We start from the raw sequence: 23922 nt of genomic DNA, 5'->3' as shown, positions 1-23922 counted from the left end.
CATTTGTATCATCTTAGGTATAATATGTACTTATGCCAAGTGTTTCATTTCTATAGATACCCTTATGTTTTATATGATTATTGATTTATCAAATTCATAAAGTTCAATTGTGTACTTACTTTTTACATGAAAACTACAAACCCACTTGGTTCCATACTAAGAGTTGAAGTCAACTCAACCAGAATTTACAAAACGGAAATGAAATTTTACTCATATGGAATACAAAAATACATGCTCAGTATTTTCTTAAAAGTGAAGAAAACATTTTTTTATGACGATCTAAAATAGGTAAATGTGTAATATTTTCCCCCATGTGATCGATAAAAAGTAATACCAGCACGTAAGTACACTAACTCGGCTGGACGTCCGCCAGTTAGCACCATATTCTTCGTATTTGTTATTGGATTAAGTAAAAATTGCGACCACATTGCCAGTTATTAGCCATATACATTACACCTAATGAGAGGTGTTGGAATTTATAAACCGTGTCGACTAATTGAAGCTAAACGGTTCTCTGAATGATTTTGTAACGAATAACGATTGAATTTTTCTCACACCTGCATTCATTGAAATAGCTAGCCAAGTGGCAGATTGACAACTGCCAAATGCGGATTTTAATTAGATGTATGTGTCGCAGCCGGAACGTGTAATCCGCCGTATTACATTACGGCTAGCTGTTATCAAAGGCCGTTATGAAATACAGCAGCTGAACAACTTTAGCACTTTACCCATACGTAATGCTGATACTACAGATACAAGCTGAAATTTTGTCAGTCAATCAAAAACTTTAAACCTACTATAATATTTACTATCTTGCAATAGTCGCGGTGCTACTCGCATCGCCTTATCAATAAGCCAGCGGGGGCCGCGGCGATCGTATCACGAGCCTACATTGTAGCGACCAAGAATGGCCCAGGCAAACAGTATTGCGGAATGCAGAAGTAGAGCTTTCGCTACCCAGTCTTTAACAGCAATCCTCGCGTTGTTTAGTTGCAAGAACATAGGAAAAACTGTTTTCTGTGTTTGTACGTTTTTTATTTAGATTTTTCACTTAGAGATGCTGTGCGTAAACAGCAAAAGACTACACATATTAAGTGTGCTGAAAGATGGATTAAGTTGCAGCATTCAAAGATAAAAAGATCCCGACGAATTGAGAACCTCCTCCTTTTTTTGGAGCTGGTTAAAAATGGAACTCTGTTCTTCAGGGGTTAAAACTTTAATGGCGGATGTAAATGTAAGAGCTTTTTATCGGCAACAAACTACGAAGGTACTTTAAAGGGGCAAGAAACAAGACCGGCTAATCGATCGGTAACCTAAACCACTTACTTACTCAACATTAGTTACAAGTAACAACAATAGTCACAATAAATTCAGGTTGTCCCGCGCATCCCCGCTAGGGATGGGACAGGGGGGCCGCATGGATGAACTGCCTGCGCAGATACGAATTTTAGTTGTATTGTGTATATTAAATTCGTGTACTTATACGTATTTTTGGGATTATACTGTTTAACCAAATAAACTTTGTAAGGTGGGCCGAAACTAAGTCAGACTCATATAGGCTACAGTGTGGTGTAAGACAGGGTGGCCTGACATCGCCTAAGCTGTTTAACCTTTATATAAATGCCCTCATAGTCGGGCTTAGCAACATGCATGTCGGATGTCGTATAGATAACACTAGCGTCAATAACATCAGCTACGCAGACGATATGGTGTTGCTGAGCCCGTCCGTGAGGGCCCTGAGGAAGTTGTTGGGCGCGTGTGAGTCGTACGCCGCGGAGCATGGCCTGCGGTACAACGCGACTAAGAGCGAGCTCATGGTGTTCAAGGCCGGCTCTAAATGTCCCGCGGAGGTGCCGCCGGTGGTGCTCGGCGGCGCGCCGCTCAAGCGGGTGAAGTCGTTCAAATACTTAGGCCATATTGTTACCGAGGATTTGAGCGACGACGCCGATATGGAAAGGGAGCGAAGGGCGCTGGCAATCAGAGCAAATATGATAGCCCACAGGTTTGGGCGGTGTACGGAGGAAGTGAAGTTAACGCTTTTTAAAGCATACTGTACATCGCTTTATACTTGTAGCCTGTGGTCTAAATATACTCGAAAGTCGTTTAGCGCCCTTCGCGTCCAATACAATAACTCGTTGAGGGTGTTGTTGCGGCTGGGGCGCCGCTGCAGCGCGTCGGGCATGTTCGCGGCGGCGCGCACAGACTGCTTCTACACGGTGCTGCGCAAGCGCTGCGCCTCCACACTCGCCAGGCTGCGCTCCAGTTGCAACAGCATTCTCGACGTTATAGCAGATAGGTATGACGCGCCACTTTTTAAACACTGGTGTAAAATAATTGTACATAGAAATAGTATCTACTAACTTAGTTTGTAAGTACCATTGTTACTAACCACATATGGATCTATGGTCTGAAATAAATGATTTATTATTATTATTATTATTAAGCGCATGAAAATTATGTAAATAGGATAAATTTATATTTTCTACGCAAATATTTTTTTCAAATGGTGCTCTCTTATTTTTTCAGTTTAAATATAATTTTATAAGATACACTGAATATAAATATCATAAGCCATGATATACGATGGCAAGTAGATTAGAACAACAAAAGCACCTATTTTTTTATTTATCACAACGGATTCTATCGACTAGTTTCTGGAATGTCCGTGTCGAGCCCGCGCCGTGCATCCCTACAAGTTCACGTCGCCGCATCTACCGTCACGACCAACAAGATGGCCGCCTGAGAAATTGTTATTGGTAATCATCTGGGGGTCAGACAATTTATCAATTTTTGTTATTCCATAAAGTTAAGGATAGATCGTTATTGATTTATCGAAGATGTTTATTGTACTAAGTTTTATTGGACGCCGACTGTGAGGGTTGGAATATTTTAAACATTTTATTTCTTCAACGCTTGTTTGGTAGAAAAATACTATAACTACAATTGCCTACCTTGAGTTATTTGGTAATGTAGTCCATATTTAAATAAAAACTAAGCGTGCAAGTTTATAAAACGAGGGCAAAATGAAACCACAAAACGAGTGGCATAAATAATTAAATTGGGCCGCAAAATTGTGGCTGATGTTTTTGACAACTGCCGTAGCCGTGCCCTCATTGGTCGCCTGATCACTGCGCGTGAGTCACTTGCCACCTCACGACACTTACGGTAACTAAAGTTAAAGCAAACGGAAAATGGCGCACTATCATAACCTCACTTATATCACTATGTTGTCAAAACATCTTACTTGAATGATAACTAACTATCTACAGAGGTTGAGATCCCTGTGTCTACATCAACTTCGACTACTTAATTACAGTTTAAATCATTTTTGTAGAAAATATTATAAAACACAAATGTTAAGAGTGATTCTAATATTAAATCCTTCATTAAGAGTTTAGAAAAAATATAATTTATTTCAATTTATCGTTTCCGATCATAAACACTATTGATCCAAACACGGGCTGATAGATAATTTGCACCTTCATATTAAATCTCTAATAAAACTATCAATTTTACTGTGAAGGAAATGCAAGTGATAAATTAATCTAAACGTTTTAAATAGCACAATTTCCTTTTGTAATTAAATCTGTCGATTTGCCCTTTGATGAGTTAGTAAGTGGGCTACCTCATGTAATTAGTACTCCAATGATATTTCTTCTAATGTTTATTTATTTATTTATTTATTATAGGTAGATACACCAACAGCATACATATTATTACAGTTTTAAAAGACACATTGAAAGAAGGTCTTACATCTAATACGATATGCCAGTTACAGGCGTATACAACATTTTAATCATCAAACCTTAAAAATTAATAAAATTAAAATTTTATAAAGAAATAATAAAATTCAAATTAAAAGAAATAACAAATATCGCAAATCCGTTAATTTAAATTAGGTATTAGTTAATATCATACTTAACTTAAACTGAAAATAGTTGCAGAATACTTTGGAACTTCGGTAGACTGTCACTAAAGATATCTATGTTCGGAAGCTTAGAACTAATTTCGTTGTACTCCTGACAAATTCTGTTAATTGGAGCATGCAGACCAGTATTTGTTTTAGAAGCACTAATATGAAAGATTTTATTGATTGGTTTTCTAGGAAGATTATATGGCACTGATAGATGAATTTTTTCGGAAAGATGAATACAGCTTATTTGGTTTGAAATAATTTTGTGTTGAAAAACACAAAATATGCCTCATCATAATCTTTTCTGTTTTTTTTTCCACGTTGTCGATGTTTACTGATTTAACTAAGTATAGTAATGCATGTTGTAAATTAAAAATGAAATATGCAGACTTACGCGTACTTTGCGTTTATATTTGTGTCTCTGTCGGAGCAGAAGGAAAACACAGGGATTATCCTTTCTTCAGAATATAATCACGGATTCAAATCCCAATCTTTACTAAGTCTCGGCCAACAAGCCAAGTGTGAATAACCTCATTACAGCAGCCATTGAATGCAAACCACCCGGCCCTACCCTAGCCAATTAAACAATTTATAAAGAATCAAGCAATAAACTGCAACATTTACTGCTCACAGATATTCCGCAGATTGCTTACTTCGCCCGGAGGTTCCCCCTGACAGAGAGCTGGACTCTCCTCAAAGCAATATACTTCAGAGCTTTTAAACTCCTTAACTCGTATGTCGTAAGACTTATTATTGAACGGTGTATGTAGCTTTCATGGATGGACGTACCCCCAGGCTCACAACTTGGGTATTAATCACCAGATATTAAGGCTACCTTATATGAGGCTTCGCTATTCGATCTCAACATATTCCACGCTGTTTGTAATGAATTTGCGGTGCGAAGTCAGTATGGCTGAGGAGCTGGGAAGGAAATTGTTTGTTGGTTTTGTTTTGTCCAGAGCAGATTTTTGTTTTCAACTGTTATTCAATAAAAAATGCTCGTCATTTATGAATTCGTACGACGATGAAATATAAAACCAATTAGGTAACATAATATCCAGTATCAGATTTGTAGTTTTTACACTCCAAAAACATAGTTCACATCAAGTATGATACGTACTCAGGTACAGGAACACCGCGATGACAAACCCTAAGTACCTATAAATTTGTCACCAACTCGATAAGAAGAACAGACGTAGAAAAGTAAGCAGTGAGGTCACAGACGTACAAATTAAAATACAATATATCATAAAACAATAAGATGTTGATCGGCAAATAATTAAAACACATCAAGCAGTCAAGTGTGAAGGTCTCTATAATATAATGATTATCATATGCAACACTTTTAATTCACTTGCTTGAGGCTGTAAAAAGTATTTTTTTTCCTCTCCCCGACAGGTTGCGTGTACAAGGCGTATCGGCCCGGTCGGTTGTAAATTTTATTTTACTATTTTACATATGTAATATTTTTCAATTTTATTAGCTTCACTTGCGTCGCTCGTTAATAACGATATTGAAATCGTTATTTGTGGTCGTCGCATATTGAGCCGTCTTAATAGAATGTGAAAGGTAGGTATTTATAATAATATAAAAACCTTTTTTAAACCCTTGAATTCAAGTTTTCGGCCATAAAATTGACACGTTATTTATGCCACTCCTGCTGGTTCTTAAAGATAAATATTTTCTTTTAATATTGCACTGATCATCTTTTAGATTGCATTAAAGGCTATTATGTAGCTAATGTGTATGGGTTTAAGAGCCATAATTGCACAAACATGGGCCCACGCGTGGTGCCAGTTATTATATTACAGCTCTTGATATATCTTTATAATCGTATGTTAAATACACAAATGCGTTTAAACACCGAACGTATATACACGAGTGTCCCAACATTTGCAAATAAGAAAACTAGTGCAATAAGTAAGCGTGTATTATGAGATTACAAATATTATTCTCTTACTTAGTGTTATCTAAATGGTTTCATTCTAGATTTCACAGCTTCTCATACTCGTAAACTATATTTTATGAGATGCAATCTTTAGATTTACATAATATAGCCATGATACTATGGAAATAAAATCAAGTAAATAGGGTCTGTTCTATGAATACAACACTGATTTTTCCAGGATTTTCATATAGCATACAATGTACAGTGATATTTTTTTTACTGTGAGATAACTTTTTGTCTATGTATTTATATTTTGTAATGTAAATGTGTCCTCTTAACCTTATTTATTTAGCCGAGTTTATTGTTATTATGAAATTAATAAGCTTAATAATTACTGTAAAGCGGAATCACACTCAGTCCAAGTTGGCAGGTTAGTCCAAGTGTAAACCCGCCTTAATGTGGCCTTCATCCTCGAGCCTGATTTGTGAAGTGACAGTAATCAGTCTCATTCAGTTATATTAAGGATATGTATCTTATAAATTATGTGGAACATGTGGTTTTATTATTAAAATCAACAATTAAATAATGATTCATAACAAAAACCATTTAATCTGATTTCCAACTATTGCTATTAAATGAACTAAAGTATCTAATCATGACTATCCCGCAGTATGTAAGTGGTTATATTTCCATTACTTACATACCATTTCTCTCCATAGCTAAGTACATATGTAGTTACTTTCATACTACTGGCTTACTTAAATGGTTAACTTCGTAATTATTAATATTTATTTATTAAAGAACCGTTATCGTGAGGCTTTTAAATGCAAAAGCTTGTTAAGTTAATTAAAAACTATGCAGTTGCAGTGCGCATGCGCAGTGAAGGAGGTTAGAAGGGCAGTCTGCGTGACACAGATGTATCGATGAGAACGAATGTCTTTCTATCTTGTTCACTCCAACCAACGATATTTTAATACTAACGCCTCGACAAATAACACCCCACGTCTACCGCAAGAGCTCTTATTTTCAATAAGTTCGGTTATAAGATTTGTTACTTTACTTTTTGGTAAAGTGGTTGTAATCTTAAGTGCCAATTTCTCCATTGTCGGTTGTGTAACCGACAGGGATTGATTTATAAATTAAACATCATCTCCATATAAAATTCATGACAGATGATGTGTCAAAAGTAAACCACTACTCCCTGGTTATGCTCTAACAGAGAATGGAGAAATTGGCACTTAAGGTTTACAAACTGCTTAAACGGTTAGACAATTAACAAAATGCGGATAGTTTTTTGCATGTATAATATTTTTAGGTATACATAAGACCTAATTCCTACAAAGTAATTGATCTAGTCTAGTATATTCATTATTATCTCAATTTTTTGTCTGAAATCAGTTAGATTCTGTAAAAAAACTTATAATTTAATAATTATGAATTATGTTAATGTGAGTGTTTGATAATACATTGTATGTAACTGTGGTCACTACAGTCCTATTCACTGGTGACCAAAACATTTCTATAAACCGAACTCGTTAGGAATGTAGCGTTATTCGACCCAATTAGAAAGTGGCTCTCAAGTCGCAATGAAGATATCACTACCTGACTCTTGAATTCTTCAAAGCTTCAAATGTTTCGCTTAATCAGATAAGACATTCTTGATGACAATTTAGCGGAGAAAATTTATTACAGACAATCGAAAATATGCAAAAACATACAGTTTTTATTTATTTTAGTATCATTTTTATGGTTTTTTTACAATACCAAGATACAAATCGGTTTTTATTTTAATTTAATGCGAAAAAAATTCTGCCAAACTAACCTACTTGCATAATTTTATGACTTTATTTTTACCGTCCTCTTCTTGTTTTGCAGGTAAGGCTTGGGAAAGTCACCCAAACAAAACAAACACCGCAAGCCATAAAAATCTGGTAAGAAATATTATATCATTAAATTTAGCTACAAAAGCAAAGTTGCCATTTTATCTCCGTTCTAAATCATAATCATTTTTCAATTTCCGAGCAATTGAAACCTTCTAATAGCAGTCATCAGCGGTGCGCACGCTTCCCAAACAACCCTTAAATGCGGCAACAATTTAAATAATAACTTGTCAAGAATCAATTCCGTAAACGCAGCAACATTAAATTTGTTTGCCGTCAATCGCGACCAGAACAGTTATCTCGGAGCTATAATCGCGGCGAGATTGACTGACAGGACAGACCTGAGCAGCGCGGACAGTGCAGCGGGCAGTGGTCTAGCCGACACACCCGTTAGGCATTCACTTAAATGCCGGGGCTAGATTATCATCGCTCTTCCAAGCTGTTTGTTTGACCTGGGAACTGGGATTCGATTAGATATTTCCCTTTTTCAGTGTTCTCCACTTTTTGAACGTAACGGCACATTTATTGGATACCTTTACCGCTTCGGATTATCACAACATCTGCTTCTGACCCTAGATCGGAAATTTAATCTCTTTTATTGTGATTACGTTCGCCGAACTATAAATTGTATTGTCCAGTGATGCCATCGCGGTGGGTTTAATAAAAACATCTTTCACGAGTGGAATAAGCCCATTATTTGCGGCGAGCGTTTAAAAGCTTTTAAAAAACAATTCGCGGTCGTGTTAACACTAGATTTATGTGGATGAGTGTATCCTATAAAGTAACATTTGTCTCGTAAATCGTGCGATGGGCCAGGACGGAGTGTCGCGATGTGGGCGACTCCGTTACTCGGACCCACATCGCCCGCCGTAGGGTTAGATTCTTCGAATGTTTTCGTGCAATTTTCTGTGTTATACTGTTGTTGTTGTTGCTACATTCTTCGTAGTTCGTTCGTTCGTTACTATTCTTTAACTCCTTTAATTGGTTTTAACTCTAGCATCTACCAAGCTTTCTATATGACGCAAGTCCCAACTTCATCCTAAAGATTGCTTCAATCGATTAACAATAGCGTCTGCACACAGCTGGTGCCTACAAACACAGAGTCTTAGGCAATCGGGAATCGCACCCAAATTCTCAGCATACCAGTAAATCGGCACCTTCCATTTAAGTGTGGTCGCGCGTCGCCGGCCGTGGTGTCATTTACATACCTCCCCGTGACACACATGTATCTTCAACAGAGGCTGACGTAAAACGGTACAAATACTTTTAACCACGAGCCGGGTGTCGAGTGTCGGCCCACTGTGGACGTTTTCGTGCGACGGGAAATAATGAGGCACCGAACTAACATTTGAGCAAACACATTCACTTATATTCGTTGATCCTCAAGATACTGCAACTAGATAGCGGTTGCGTAATCTTTAAACATGTAGGGGTATATGCAATCATCTGAAGGTATTTCTGCACCTAAGGTTTTCGTTAACAGGATTCGTACTTTCTGTTTTATTAATGGGATAATGAGGTGCATGAAAGAAGCCTCCCCAAGAAATGCATCAGCTTATAGGCCACTTGTAGGTCACCGAGCTACAGCCATACACTAAGAATTCATAATTCCATAATCCTTTAAATTCAAGTGCTTAGATTCTATACATCAATTTTGAAACGTAAAACATGGGAACCAACAGTTACTTCACTATCTCAGCTAAATCAGGAACTATTGAGGCTTAAGATTTATCATAACCTTACTTACTGGTAGGCAAACGATCCGACGCTCGCTTTCTCCCGGTCACAAAAGCATTAAGCCATCAATCTTCATCAGACATATTCATGGGACAATCCCTCCATTCTCTGCAACATTGTTATGACACAACAATCCCTCGGCCTCGGTCGCACAAATCCTCACGCCACAAGAGAACCAGCTAGACTCAAACTCAATAATTCACGGCACCAACTCAATATCCTTACTTATCATCCCACACGAAATCTATCAAATAAATATCCGAAAACCGTGTACGTTTCTCGACTCGTCCATTGTCTCGCGCAGATATATCTTATGCAACGTCTGCGAGTAGCATGGCATAGCTCGCGCTACTGCCCACGCGCTACGTATTTGTGGAGCTTCATTAAACTGCAATACATACGTTTAATTGCTTGACTTTGTTCGTTTCACTGTTGAAGTGACACTGTTTTTTCGTTTGGATGATTTTAAAACGGCACTATTTTATATAAAAAGCATGCGATAAAGTATCGTTAAATAGTTTACTTACAGGTGTTTCAAAGACAATCCACAATTAGCATCCAACATCATCTTAGCACGACTATGGGCAAGTTAGCAGCGACATTGCAAATACTGCCTGTATTTGGCAATTATTACAGTAATTTCCTTAAGTAGCCCACACTCCTTTGCTGGTACTTTAATAACTCTCAGCCGATACACACGTCAGATAAAAGGCTGTCCGTTTAAATCCTCATCATAAGGCTGGATTCCTGTGAGCAGACTCCGTTAGCCAGAGCTGTCGTCGCAGTGACCAGTTGGCCAACAAATCCACTGACAAATCGCTCAATTGTTTTGCGACTGGTCGCATGTCTCGACTAGTTGGGTGGTTGATTGCGTAAATAGGTACACTGTAACTTAGGCCTGTAGTTGTGACATGTTGTATGAAATACAACGAATGATCAATGTATCTTATTGTAATTACAGGACTCTTGTTTGGCTATTTCAAAAAGTTTCGAGTTAATGGGAGTTATTGCAGGGTGTAGCCAAGCAGTGATAAGAGCGTTGAATTAAGTACTGAAAGTTCCATGGGTTATCAAGGTTAGACAGAATTATCATGACTGTGTTTCAGAATCATCTGTTTCACACAGCTGTCGCGCGCACGTTGAATTCTTTTTTATGAAAATTTTTTTTTCTCTTGTAAACCGTCCTAAAAATTTAATGTACCTAAAAAAACTCATTGTTTTGCATTTTTTTACCGAAATTCATTGTTTTGCTACTAGAGTGTCTTTTATATTTAATTTAATTGTAAATACCTACATATTAACAGTTGAATATATTTTACTGACGCGAATCCTAATCCAATATATTCTCTTCAAGCTGCTAATACTGTAACTTAATTAAAACGATAACTGATTTAATCCGTTCCGAGTCGACACAAGAACGCGAGGCATTCCATTTATTACCCCAAATAAGTTTCGATTCGTACCTCATTTATAACTGGGCAAAAATGTGGCGTTTCCAATACGAATTCTATCGACGCATCCGCCACTAAATCTCCGGTTGAAACCACGTACCTGCTATCTTTAAAACACATTAAGTTTTATCCGAGAAAATAAAACTTGTGGTCGATAGCGAGCCTTCATTAGCATGTAGTGGACGAGGCTCAGTACTTGTGGTGGCAGCAGAGAGCCTCTCGTGAAGGCCTTAATTGAATTGAAGCATAAGAAATGGTCACCGATTATTTTGTCTGGAACTAGTTCCGCGGCCCGTGTACGGTGTCGGCTGTTAGATTTATTTTGCAATCTCATTATCTGTGTTATGGTTTTGTGCAGGGTGTTTTATCTTATAGTATAGGTGTTTTTTTCGGAAACTTTCGGAACTTATAAAATAGTTCATTAGGTATATTTTTTTATAAGTTTTCGATTTGGTATACTTATTTGATATAATATGTAATTGTAAGAAATAAATACCTATGCAATCTAATAAGTTATTAGGTTTAAAGTTAGTCTTATTAAACACCTTGTGCTAGAATTAGATTTACACTAATATCTGCTTAATTTTCTAATATAACTAAAAACACCTTACGCACTTTTATAACAACGATTCGAAAAGGATTCTTTATCACGTGAGAAACTCCAGAGCAATCTAATTGAATCCTTCGTCAAGCCATCATGTCTAGTACATTCCAGCTCTACATCTCGCGATGATAAATCGTCGGGACTCACGAATCGTGCGAAGTCCTCGCGCTCATTTTTATGCAAATTCAAATTTGGAAGAATTTGTTAAAATTGGCAACGGCCGCCCGCTGCGGACTCCCGGTGACTACGGACCAGAGAGCACGCTCTAATTGTTTATGAATCTATGGTTTTTATTTTTTTTCCGCAACGGTTTTAAAGCATACAACCAAAAGTTTGGGGTTGTTTCATGATTATGATAATGCAGTGCTATAATAATTTTGGCTGCATTTCTCCGGTTGTTGTGTTGAGGAAGTTATTAATTACTATAAAATGAGTTATTATTACAATTATTTTCCAATTGTCAAAATAATATTTTATGAATAAGTAATGTTTCTTGATAATTTTCTGTACAACAGTTGAAAATCCTACTCCATCCAGTAATTAGTTATTATCTGACGCGAGTTAGTAAGAACATTCCTTGCTGCCGACAGCAGAATTGGACCCAGCCTGCTGGCTTTATTAAACCCGTAGACAACTGAAAGGTGAGGAGGTCAAACCCTAATGTCTGGTCGGAACATTGGTTACTGCATGCATTGGGTCCAACATTTGAATACAATGTGTCATTGTTTCTTCCCAACTTAATTGATATAGGACTGTTATTTCGAAGGGATTGCATAAAGTTTTAATTGATTGGTCGATGTTTAAGTTAAACAAGACATGAATTTAAATTATTTGTCGATGGTATTTCCTTTAGTACGGATAAGTTCACAGTTTGTTCCATAGTACTTCCGTGACTATGGGTACCCGTTAATTGTTAAAACAAGTATTCTACTTTTTGTAGTGGCCCTGACTGCTATGCCATAGATCCCGAGCTCGATTCCCGGCCGGGGTAGATTTATTTGTATAAAGACAGATATATGTTGTACTCGGGTCTTGGATTTTGGTATGTGCATACAATAATAATAAATGTATCTATGTAGTTATATCAGCTCTCTGATACCCATATTGCAGTCTCTGCCTAGTTGGGGTCGGAATTCCATGTATAAGATGTTCCCACACATAATAATTTATTTTTTATTATTACAAATATTTTACAATATGTACATATCTGCAATTTATCTATAAGTAGTTTTTTTTATTTCCCACATATCAACATTACCAATACCGATCTAGTCGAGAGGACGTACAATAAGAATCTGGACAAACAAAACATTAAAACCAAACCCAAAACACAATAAATAACCGAACCGATTCGCAATAATCTTTTCTATTACAAAACTTTAAACATCGTGTGAAAGAAAGAAATCTCGCCATCTCCCTCTAGCCACAGTCGGCAAAATATTTCCCGAGATAAGTGCGCACGAGGGCGATCCGGCGATACCCGCGCGCCGGCGGATCCGCGGCCTATCGAGACCTATGATCATACAGCGAAGGGTCACGAACGTTCACCGTAAATCAACATATCTGCAGGGTATCTAGCCGGCGAACAAAAACTGAATTTTATAGCCGTAACACAACACCCGATAAAAAAAGATGGCTGCCGACAGTCAAGCTCGAGATCCGAGATGCATTCCGAACAGTTCCGCGCAGACTCGGAGCCTATTCTATTTTTGAATTTGAATCCGGAAATCTTGTTCTACAACTTCATCACGTTGTTGTTAGACTTATTTGAACGTGCTGCGTACCGTGTGTAGCCGCTGTCTTTCAATAATTATTCCAAACCGACGACGTAGGTCTTTTAAGCAAAAAATCACGGCTGATTTCCTTTACACAGTTATCAGTCATCATTAGCTCTAACAAACTTATCCGAGCATGTAAAAACCAAGTACGAAGTATCTCTAAATGTCAGTACAAGTTTCATACATAAATCAGAGGCGCGTTAGTACACAATTTCTCTAACTCTAGGTCAACATTTGCTATCGATTTCCCACTCGTATCCAGCCTCTTTACTCGCAGCCTCTCGCCAAGGGAAATTGTAACTTAGTGTTCATAAAACAAGGATTAGACGGGAAAAGAAAATCCGTTGACTCAGTTAACTGATCTGGTCCGGCGTGTTTGCTAATTACTGACAAGATGTCACTTGGACTGGAACTAATTAAAGAAGTTAGGTCTCTAGATACTGTATCCTATTTCGTGTCAAAAAGCAATCGGCCGATTGTCGTGCACACGACAGATCTAAGACGTTTAGATGCGATAATACTCACGAGGTTTGTTTCGAGATAAATTCTTGCTTAGTGACTGTCGAACATTACTCTGTAGGAAACGTATATCACATAAAACATTGTAACTAATTGATAGTTAATGTGCGCTAATCAATAGGTGCATACAACATATACATTAATAATTGTTATGACTTCTTATGCACAAGTATTTATTTACACTTTTAAGCCGCAAAATAACGGTTTCACAACCAATGTAGCAAATAAAATATACGACCGTTTAAATTAGCCGGGTTACAATGATAGCTGTAAAAGGAATGCCGGAACAGATGAAAGGGGTGTCAAAATGTAGTATGAGTGTCGTATTTGTGCGTCGTTCTTGTTCATAATTGCTGAATGTCGTATCGGACCACACATAAGTCTATAAAGTGCCGGTAATAATTTGTTGTGCAATTATTCAAAACTAGATTTTCTGCGCGAGCTCTTTTGCATCGCCTTTAAAGGGTTTCCTGTGGGAATTCTGGGATACAAAGTAACCTAGAGCAGTCAGGATATTCTAAAATTATAATTATATAAGTGAACTCTTTTTTGAGATCACTTATGAACTGTTTGAGTTTATTCGTTACAAATTAACATACATCTTTGCATTGCAAACCGTAAATATGTCTATCTGTCCCTTTATTATTATTTTGATACTTACCTATTAGCTATGATTATAAACTTTCACGATATTTGCTTCTAAGTTTCGTTGCAGTTTCAAGTTAAAATCTAATCTTGTTATTGACTCAATAAATAATGAAATGCAATTGTACACAGTATAATTTCAGTCTCGTTAATACCTAATAGAAAGCATAACCAATGCGATTTTAAGTACACTTAAAATCGCATTTATTGCAAAGCTCACGAGCGAACCGGAAGTCTGGCTTCACTTTCAACTCATTATTACATACTTGTGCAAATAATTGAGAGATTTATAGTGTAATATTCTTTTAATGTGGACATACAAGGATTCCTGCAGGCAATAAAATATTTTTATAGTGAGTTGGTATTTTAATCGTTTAAAGAATGTTATAAATATTTTATGATATACGGTTACACTTGATACCTCAATGTTTGATATCACAATAAACTTAATTTTAGTTTGACAAATTAAAAAGTATACAATTTTACATGGTTAGTTCCTATAAAATTCTTAAACGCCATCATAAACTTGGAAATGTCAGACAGTTTAAGCAAAACATAGTATTTACGGCGAGTTTAATTCGCAATATAACGTTGAGCAATTACAAACGTATAACTTAACTGTGTTGTTTGTCTGTCGGTGGTCGCGCTGTCAGCGGCTGTCACTGTCACCTGCCTTCTTGACAACATTTGAATAACAAATTGTTGGAAACTGTCAGACGGTGTCGGGACAAATCTCAGTGAAACGTGCCCCGGAGGTGACGAAATGTTGGTCACCAGCAGAATTTATGACGCATACAAGTTATAAATTTTAGTGAAACTAGCCGGCATATTTAAATGTGTATTTTGATATTGAGATGGATGAGGTATTCTGGATAATGGTCCGTAGAGCCTTAAACTAGTTGAAAGATTGTATTTAAAGAGTAATGATCCTTAGAACTGGAGCAATATCTCGGTTTCAACCGGCCACCCAATTATTGTCTGAACTTATAATATTTTCAATAACATCAAATTTAATAAATGCGTCATTTAACAAACTCAAGCTAGCCCAGTACGGTCGGCCACACTAATAGACACGCTGACGGCGCGGAAGCTGGCAACGAGAGCGGCACTATCTGTGGCAGGCGGAATCTGAGAGCATTCGTCAGATAAGGGCGCCGTGTGTACCGCCGCCGATAGGCGTAATGAACATGTGTTTGTTGAGTTCATTATGCTGGTTTCTACTTTATTTTCAGGCTAAGTGCCAATTTCTCCATAGTCGGTAAGAGCATAACCAGGGAGTAGTGGTTGACTTTTGACACATCTGTCATGATTTTTATATGGAGATGACGTATAATAAATAAATCAATCCCTGTCGGTTAAATAACCGACTATGGAGAAATTTGCACTTAACTTATAGATACATAGATAGATAAAATACTCTTTATTTAAATACAAAAAAAACTTAAAGCAATTTCTGCAAGTCAATACACAACACAAAGAACACACACTCACGCCTTGTACTAATGTACTTCCTTGCGGGGTAGGCAGAGGTGCATTGCTGCACCCACTTTTCGCCAGAGTGTTATGTTAGTCCAAATGTAATAGGGGGCGGGCCTATTGCCATTTTACGGGTACATCCAAGACCCGAGAACAAATATCTGTGTTTAAACAAATATCTGCCCCAGCCGGGAATCGAACCCAGGACCTTCGGCTCAGTAGTCAGGGTCACTAACCACTACGCCATTCGGTCGTAAATACACAACGTGTTAAAAAAGCTTATTTCTATTCAGCATATTTTGAGCAAGACCTAATGTCGTAAAGTAGTCGATTTTTGTATGATGAATTGATGATGATAATATAAACAATAATATAAACGTATATTAATTGTATATATGGTTGTATATTTAGGACTATGGCATTTTATTACGGATTCTTTATAATAATTCAGTTTCGTTACAAGCGAACTTATACTTGTAGTTATCCATCCAAACACAAACATAGAAGAGATTATTTGAATTTCCATCATTCGTTGAATAACTGTTAGATCCACCTAGAAGCCAGCTTACAAATACCAACTGATATCAAATTATCCACCTATATAGAAGCCAGTTCACAAATACCTACTGATATCAAATTATTATGACACTAATTGAATATTGATTTAAACTACAGTCAAATTTCCTATCTCTATAGATAAACTTTCAAATATTATGATAATTGTAGATTTATTTATAGGTAAATAGGATTCAACTTGACGGGAATCTAATGATCTTGCGTGGAAGCGCGGAATTATGCTAAAAACTAGCTTATATTTACATAATTATGGCGATTATGTGTAAGTTATTATTATGACGGTCACACATGAGTAATGCGTGGTGACCGAAAGCAAAGTCAGACGAGAAATTATGATTATTAAAATAATAATTGGGCGCATTATATTTAACGGTCAACTTTGGAGTCTGATAAAATCTACGAAATTTATTTTAAACTCCAATGTTTTACACTTTGCAGTATCTATTATATGTATATGTATAAATATACATATTATATATGTTCCTAAATCAACTGTCATTTGTTATTATGGAAAAAAAGAACATGTTTTATGTTTAAAAATATCGTTCAAGAAAACCTTTACCAAATTTCAAATCGATTGGAATTATACATGAATATCTACGTAGCTGGGTAGTTACCAGATTACCACCGCCAACCTGTATTAAACCAAATCGGATTTACCATTACGAGTGCATATGTAGAATGAATCTGAATTATACAAGACTAGCTGTTCCCGCGAGCTTCGCTTTAAAAAGTTTTCCCGTAAGAATTCCGGGATAAAAAGTTGCCTATGTTCTTTCTCAGGGTCTAGACCATATGTATACTAAATTTCATTCAAATCCGTTCAGTAGTTTTGGCATGAAATAGTAACAGACAGACACAGTTACTTTTGCATTTTATAATAGTATAAGGAAGGATGTGTAAAATATGCAGGCAGTCGATATACTACTGTTAGTAGTAAACCGCTAGGCTGATGCGTGAAATGAGGAAGGGCCAAATTGCACCAACCATTAACTCGCCTTAACTGAACTAAAGTTCAACTGGAGTATTGATTTATGTGTGGCATTCTGAAGCTGAGAAATGAGCGTTATTTTGGTATTTTAATTGAAAAATTCGAGTTATTCCATCGTTACTACGCCACTTGAAGGATTGAAAACAAGATTTGTACCTGAAAATGTAATAAGTAAGTTATGTGGAAAGGCAGTATAAATTCCTTCAATATCTACATCTTGTGAATGCAATGTATTAATCAACTGAATTGAGGTTAATTGAAAAATCCGACTAAGGACTAAATGCGTGAAAAATTTACTTTCATTCCTCTCTCTTGATTAATTAGGGCTCAACCATTTACCCTATGTAAATCAAACAAACCGTTACATGCAAATCTTATTAAGATTAGGAAATCGATACCACCCTCGGCGATTAACACATCTCGGCAGCAAGCGCAAGGCCGCGCGGCGACTCGAGATTATAATCGATTAATGCTTCTCAGAATAGATTAGATTAAAATCGATACGATTCACAAGCGTCTCACGTACTGGTGGTGTTATTGAGGCGACAGATCTGGAGCAGAGGCCGGCTAATTACCGCGTTTAGACGAGACGCGGGTGAAAACTTGCAGCTACTCGCGGTTGTAATGAACCGAGACGGTGCGGGCCGCCTTATGATGTTCCATGTGACTTGTTTACTTAATAATATGAAAATTTAATATATTAAATGTTATTGCATTTATCGATAATTAATAAATACCTTTTTTGTTACAGGTAAACCACAAGTTTGTGCATTCACACTATTTGGTAACTAGAAACACAGTACGTTTTTTGATTGCAAAGAAACTATGGACTGAAACAAAAAATATGTATAAGAAATGACATAAAATATAAAACATGAATGAGAAAACATATAAAACGGGAACTGACAAAACAACTTCAAAGTTATTAAAATATTTTTTTCTTTCGCCGAAACATATGGACATAATATTAATAACTGTCTTTGCAGCTTTAGGTCGATAACAATATATATTTTAGGGTTCTACCTTTTTTGGCATAAGATTTTTTTGCCTAATCTCGTATTGCATAGTAACGTTTGGTCAAAGTCTCGTTACGCCGAAAATCGTATGGCATAAATCTCGTTTAGTAAAAAGTTATTTCGCATAACATTGTTTAGCCTAATAGCCCATTGTATGGCCAAATCTTGAATAGCCTAATAATGCTATGGCATAGGTTTATACAAAGTAATAATATTCGTTTGGCTTTAACTTTGACGGAGCGTCTCCCTACATAGCGCAAGCTGGTGCCTTGTATTGTTTCCGCTGTTTGGAAAACGCTCCGCTTTGGTTTTGATGAACATGTGCACCTAACACGCTCCTCCTCGCTTTGCTCGTCGTCGCACCTATTTTTAGGTTTCGATCTCATGGGGTTTGTAATAATTATATTGGTCGTTAACTTTCGTTTTTTTATCATACAATATCGTGATTTTCGGGATGTAGCAGAAAAATACCACAATTTGTACATTTACTACATACTTAATATATTATTTATTAAGACAACATTAGGAGAAACAAGATTATACATAGGTATAGACGAACATAAATTTGAGCAAACGAAACTTAGGTGTTTAAAGATTGTGCCTAAAGAGTTTTAGACGAAACGAGCCTTATGCCACATAAGTCTTGGCAAAGTGATGGTTCGGCCAAAAAAGTTTAGACCATACGAGTTATGCGAAATGAGTTTTGGTCAATAAAGATTATGCCAGATGAGCGGAACCCATATCGTAGTAATACGTTCGATGCGTATCTAGGTATGCACTTCATCAAAATCAGTTGAAATTATTTGCACATAACAATAAAAAGCCAGTAGGTAATAAATAACCAGTGTACCTGCCTGTACAAGGTTCTATCTGGAAACATTTCCTAGCCTCAGTTTCCTCAAGGGGTAGCCAGCAGCCATCGCTAGCCATGGACCGACTCCCGCGCAGTTAACCTCAAAATCATTAACATGTCGCAACAACTATCAATAAAGCCCAGCGCAAATATGTGGATACAGTTACTGGGGGCTCAGGACTAGTTGCACTCTACCTGCGGTCGTAGTGCTACTGTATGAAAGTCCTTTTTAGACACAGGCAAAATTTTTGTTATTAAAAATGCATACTATAAGACCTTTATTTTTTGGTTGACGATAGTAAAATATCAAAGCATTTATTCTGATCGTACATAAGTGATAGAAAACTGTTTCTATAATTTTATAAATAAGATGTTTAACTTCATTACCATATCATTATCATATTTCATAATAGCCGTGGTCTTTGCCGTTAAATACTAGATTATTAAAATAATGTGCTGATAACCGAATGCGGGTGTAGCACAAAATTAATTACTGTATGTACTAAAACACTGAAATTCCATTGATATTCCACCAAAGATATTTGCTATAGGGTATTGGTTGCTCCGAAAAATGACAATAATTATGCCTTCCTACTATAGCATTGGTACTAAGAGAACACACTTGCTCAATAGTACACAAGTACAAGCGTTGATATAATAAGGTTTTCTTTTTTCCTTTTCAGCATTCATTAACTTATTGTTTTAGTATACCTATACAATTACGAAGATGTAAATCGAGGCATTTGAAGTGTTAGTAGTACCTATGTATAATTGTAAAAGGTACAGCTAACACCATCAAATTAGTTTTTTGTGAGTAACAGCACGTTTGGAAACCTTATACATAGAATATCCAAAAATGGAATACATTACGTACTATTAACCGAAATCGTCAAAAATGAACGGTCGGTTTTAGCCACCTTAACCATTTATTTTCCTCATTCATAAACCTGAAGATGACCATTGACCATCTAACAACATAAACTTGTATACTGCAGTACGAGTATCTAGTTCCCTAGCAACCCTAACGGTAATCACACGGTGGAGTGAGCCCACGATATTTTGATTTTCTGCAATCATCCGCACGGATTGATTAATGAAGCCACTGCTTGTATTAATTGTATGGCCTTTTCTGGCCATGGAGCCTTCGCAATAAATAACACTAGTGATGTACCTCCTTCGTGGAGCTGACTAATAGACCATTATTACAATCGGAGACTGGCCGGTTAGAATTTACCGTAGACTGTCACAGATTTGAATTTTGTGCGCTCAGAGTCACAGCCGCGCATTTTTAAGTAGCTCCTTACATTTCCAGTTTACTGGCGCTATGTGAGCTTTGAAATTATTCCCATACGCGTAGCTATAAGTTTTTTTTGTTGAAAATTAAAAATAAAGTTTTTATTTTTTTCTGAGTTATTTACTGATACACATAACAGGATAAATCCATACCGTCTCAAGTTATTCGCTAATTAGATATTTTGGTCCGGCGGTGGGTAACGGTTAACTGTGTTCTTTTTTCGAAAGTCCGCTATTCCGGTCCTCTCTGTAACAGAAATGTTATCGAGTCCGCGAACAATGGAGCGCGATCTTTGTCTCGACACGAAGGCCTAGGTTCGGGTCCCGGCCAAAATCAGGCTAATGACCGTCCCTGTGAGATTATGTTTAAGTTCTAGCTTTTGCCGATGCCCTGTGCTTTCGTCTGCTACGAGTTCTTTCAAAATGTGTGTTTAAGGGTGACTTATGTTTATAGCTTATTTGGTCTATCAATATTGATTTATTAAATGAATAATGTTAACTACACAACGCAAAAAATCGGCAGCGTGATAATGATGAAAGAATTACAAAATAACTAAAGTACCTACCTACTATTGATATTTAAAGTAAAAATAAACCGACCAAGCCCCAATTTCCTAAAGCAATAAATTAAAAAGCAATTCTAATAATGGTCGCTTCATCTCGACAATCCATCAATGACTCGGAAAGGATTCTAATGGATAAAACGAGTTTAAATTTTTAAGGTTATGCGTGGGATGTGACTTTGCTAATAAACATTTATTATTGTTACAACAGAGCATCAACCTATCTTTAGTAAGTAGGTAATAAGTACAATTTAAGTTTATACTTAAGATTACATTAATTTTTACACCTTTAGGTACATTTTCTATCAAAAATTTCATGATAGTTTTGTTCATGACGCCAGTTGCATGCTAGAAAACGAAATCTATCAAATCCTGTACTACAGGTTTCTACAGATTCAATTAGTTTTAACATGGTCATTATCATAGTGAAATACATTTAAAGTGATTGTTCATCTCCTTATATGTTGCACTGGAAAATGTAAAAATTCAAAATTCCGAAAGAATGTTGAAAGTTATTCTAGTCGATATTTTTAATAAGTATGCAAGTACAAAACGCGATATAGTGAACATAAATTTATTGGTGGTGTAAAACTTTCCATTTAGTTTGGATGCTGGTTTAGGTACCGAATGAAAAAAAGCTTCGGTGTTTTTCCTAAGATCTTTAATAATGTGGAAAAAAAAGCAATTTACAATTAGGTACTTACATCTCCTTTCGTACAAGTCTCGCCTCTAATGCCATGTTTCCTCCCTCCTGACACTTGGTATGCATCCAGTACCGCGGGTTGCGTTCTTAAACACAAATACTGCACTAAACGTCAGTTCAGAAATTCATACACTGGGAACTAATGGGTTATCAGCAACGGGAAATAGTTTAACGATTGCCCATTAAGTTCCTTACTTAAGGGTTTCAAATATCATAAAACCACAGGACAAGCCAACTGGGCTGTAAATTACGAAATATTTCTCTCCTGGATAGTAGGTAAGGGAACTGAATAGCTGGTTTGATTTTTTTCTGTTTTGTTACGGCTTTATGAGACAGAAGGTGAAATATGTGGAGCTTTTCAGGCTTTCTGTTTATTTTAAACTAGCTGTTATTCACGAGCTTCAAAGGCTTTCTGTAGAAATACGGAGATATAAAGAGCGCCTTCAACTAATCTACAGTGTGATTAATTATCAGTGAGCTTCCTGGTAGTACTTACGTACCCAACATTTATTTACCTTATTGTAAGGCGTCCAACCTTCAATATCGCGAAAAAAATGAGACCCTACACCTAAACGATATCCCTCCAGTATAAAGCACCAAATGTTTACCTAATATTCAATAATACCTCTAATTTACCTCAACAAATTCACCAATAGCCTATTATTTACTTCTAATAAAACCCTCTAACCACAGTCTGAGCGGTGAAACAAGAAAAGCGTTGTCAGCGGTCGCCACAGCCGCTCGGCCAGACTCGGCCACGCTCGGGCGCGCTCGGCCGCAGTCGTGACCGCTCGGGTCGAGCCGCCGCGGGCGCAAATAATACCGCGTCCGATCTTAATTATCATCCGATCAGGTACAGATTGCCGGTGATCTGTTTGGACGCGACTAGCACTGGGAAGTTCAAGGTAGATTGTGGGTACTTGTAGAACAGTTGTAATATGTTATTGTATAGGATATGTTATCTTCATTGCGTGTTTTCCCACTACAACGTGTGTTAGTTGTCCGAACGCATTGTATTGAAACATTTGCTAATACCATAATGTATATGATATGCAATTGAAATACAAGCACCCATAAACCTAATGCAGTAATATCACAACAATTCGAAAAAAAGCTTGCAATTTCCGCATACACAGTGGCGCCTCTCACGTCCCTAATCGCAAACCTGGACCGACACCGCTGAGCCGCACCGACCACCAGCTCTCCCCTCGGGGCTCCATTTATCTTGGCGCGGAGGGGGGCGGGGGCGGCCATCTTGCATGGCCAACCTCGAGGGCACTCCCGAATCGGGCGACACCGTTTTTGGAAGATAGCTCCGATATCGATAGATAGGGCGGAATGTTTATCGATCGTTTCGGCTTACTGTTGTGGAGTCTGGGAGCGCCTAGTAAGGAGATTGTAAAAAATTAAGTTCTTAACGGGTTGGTTTGGGAGTCCAATTTTTTGGTTTTAATAGGGCTTAGGATATGCAAGGACGGGTAAAATCAAGACGAGGCAATCTAAACGCCTATCTATACTTTGCTATTATAATGTCATTTCTGCTAGCTAGCCAATATCAATGAATCTCCCTCCTGCTTTCTCGCAAAAAAATTTGACAGTAAGTACCTGTGCGTAAAACGTTACGCCTAAACTGCGGGTAATTATTAACATCGTGATGGTAGAGTTGCATGTTGATTGAAATAATTGAAAATAACCTGTGGCGTCGATACGGATCCGAGAATAGATTTTTAAAACTATGTATGAAATTGCTAAACAGTTGTAAGTATGTATATTGTTGTTTGCTGATCAATTGACTTCCACCAGTGTGATTTGGTGGTCAGATATCTTTGTAATATTAGGTAGTTACATAAAATATTATATATAACATGATATATACTAACATTAGTTTAAATGAGTATAACAATATTGCCGTATCGAATAATGATGTACTAAGTACTGTAGTTCATACTGTTCATAGGTCATGGGTCATGGCTGAGAAGATTCTGTAAATTTTTACCGGTTTAAGACATTATGACGTAACCTAACGGGACATAAAA

General features: G+C 37.0%; 1 protein-coding gene across 1 annotated transcript; it reads left to right on the top strand.

The window, feature by feature from the left end:
• Positions 1 to 1646: 1646 nt before the first annotated feature.
• Positions 1647 to 22673, top strand: LOC125489231. Its single transcript, XM_048624417.1, has 3 exons — positions 1647 to 2002; positions 2075 to 2296; positions 22580 to 22673. Exons 1-3 carry the CDS (start codon positions 1647 to 1649, stop codon positions 22671 to 22673), a joined length of 672 nt encoding a protein of 223 aa, XP_048480374.1.
• The last annotated feature ends 1249 nt before the right edge of the window (positions 22674 to 23922 follow it).

The sequence above is a fragment of the Plutella xylostella genome, chromosome 12 (genome assembly GCF_932276165.1).
Source record: "Plutella xylostella chromosome 12, ilPluXylo3.1, whole genome shotgun sequence".
Classification (NCBI taxonomy): Eukaryota; Metazoa; Arthropoda; class Insecta; order Lepidoptera; family Plutellidae; genus Plutella; species Plutella xylostella.
Note: the sequence above shows the minus strand (reverse complement) of the source record. Positions and strands in the feature narration are given on the sequence as shown.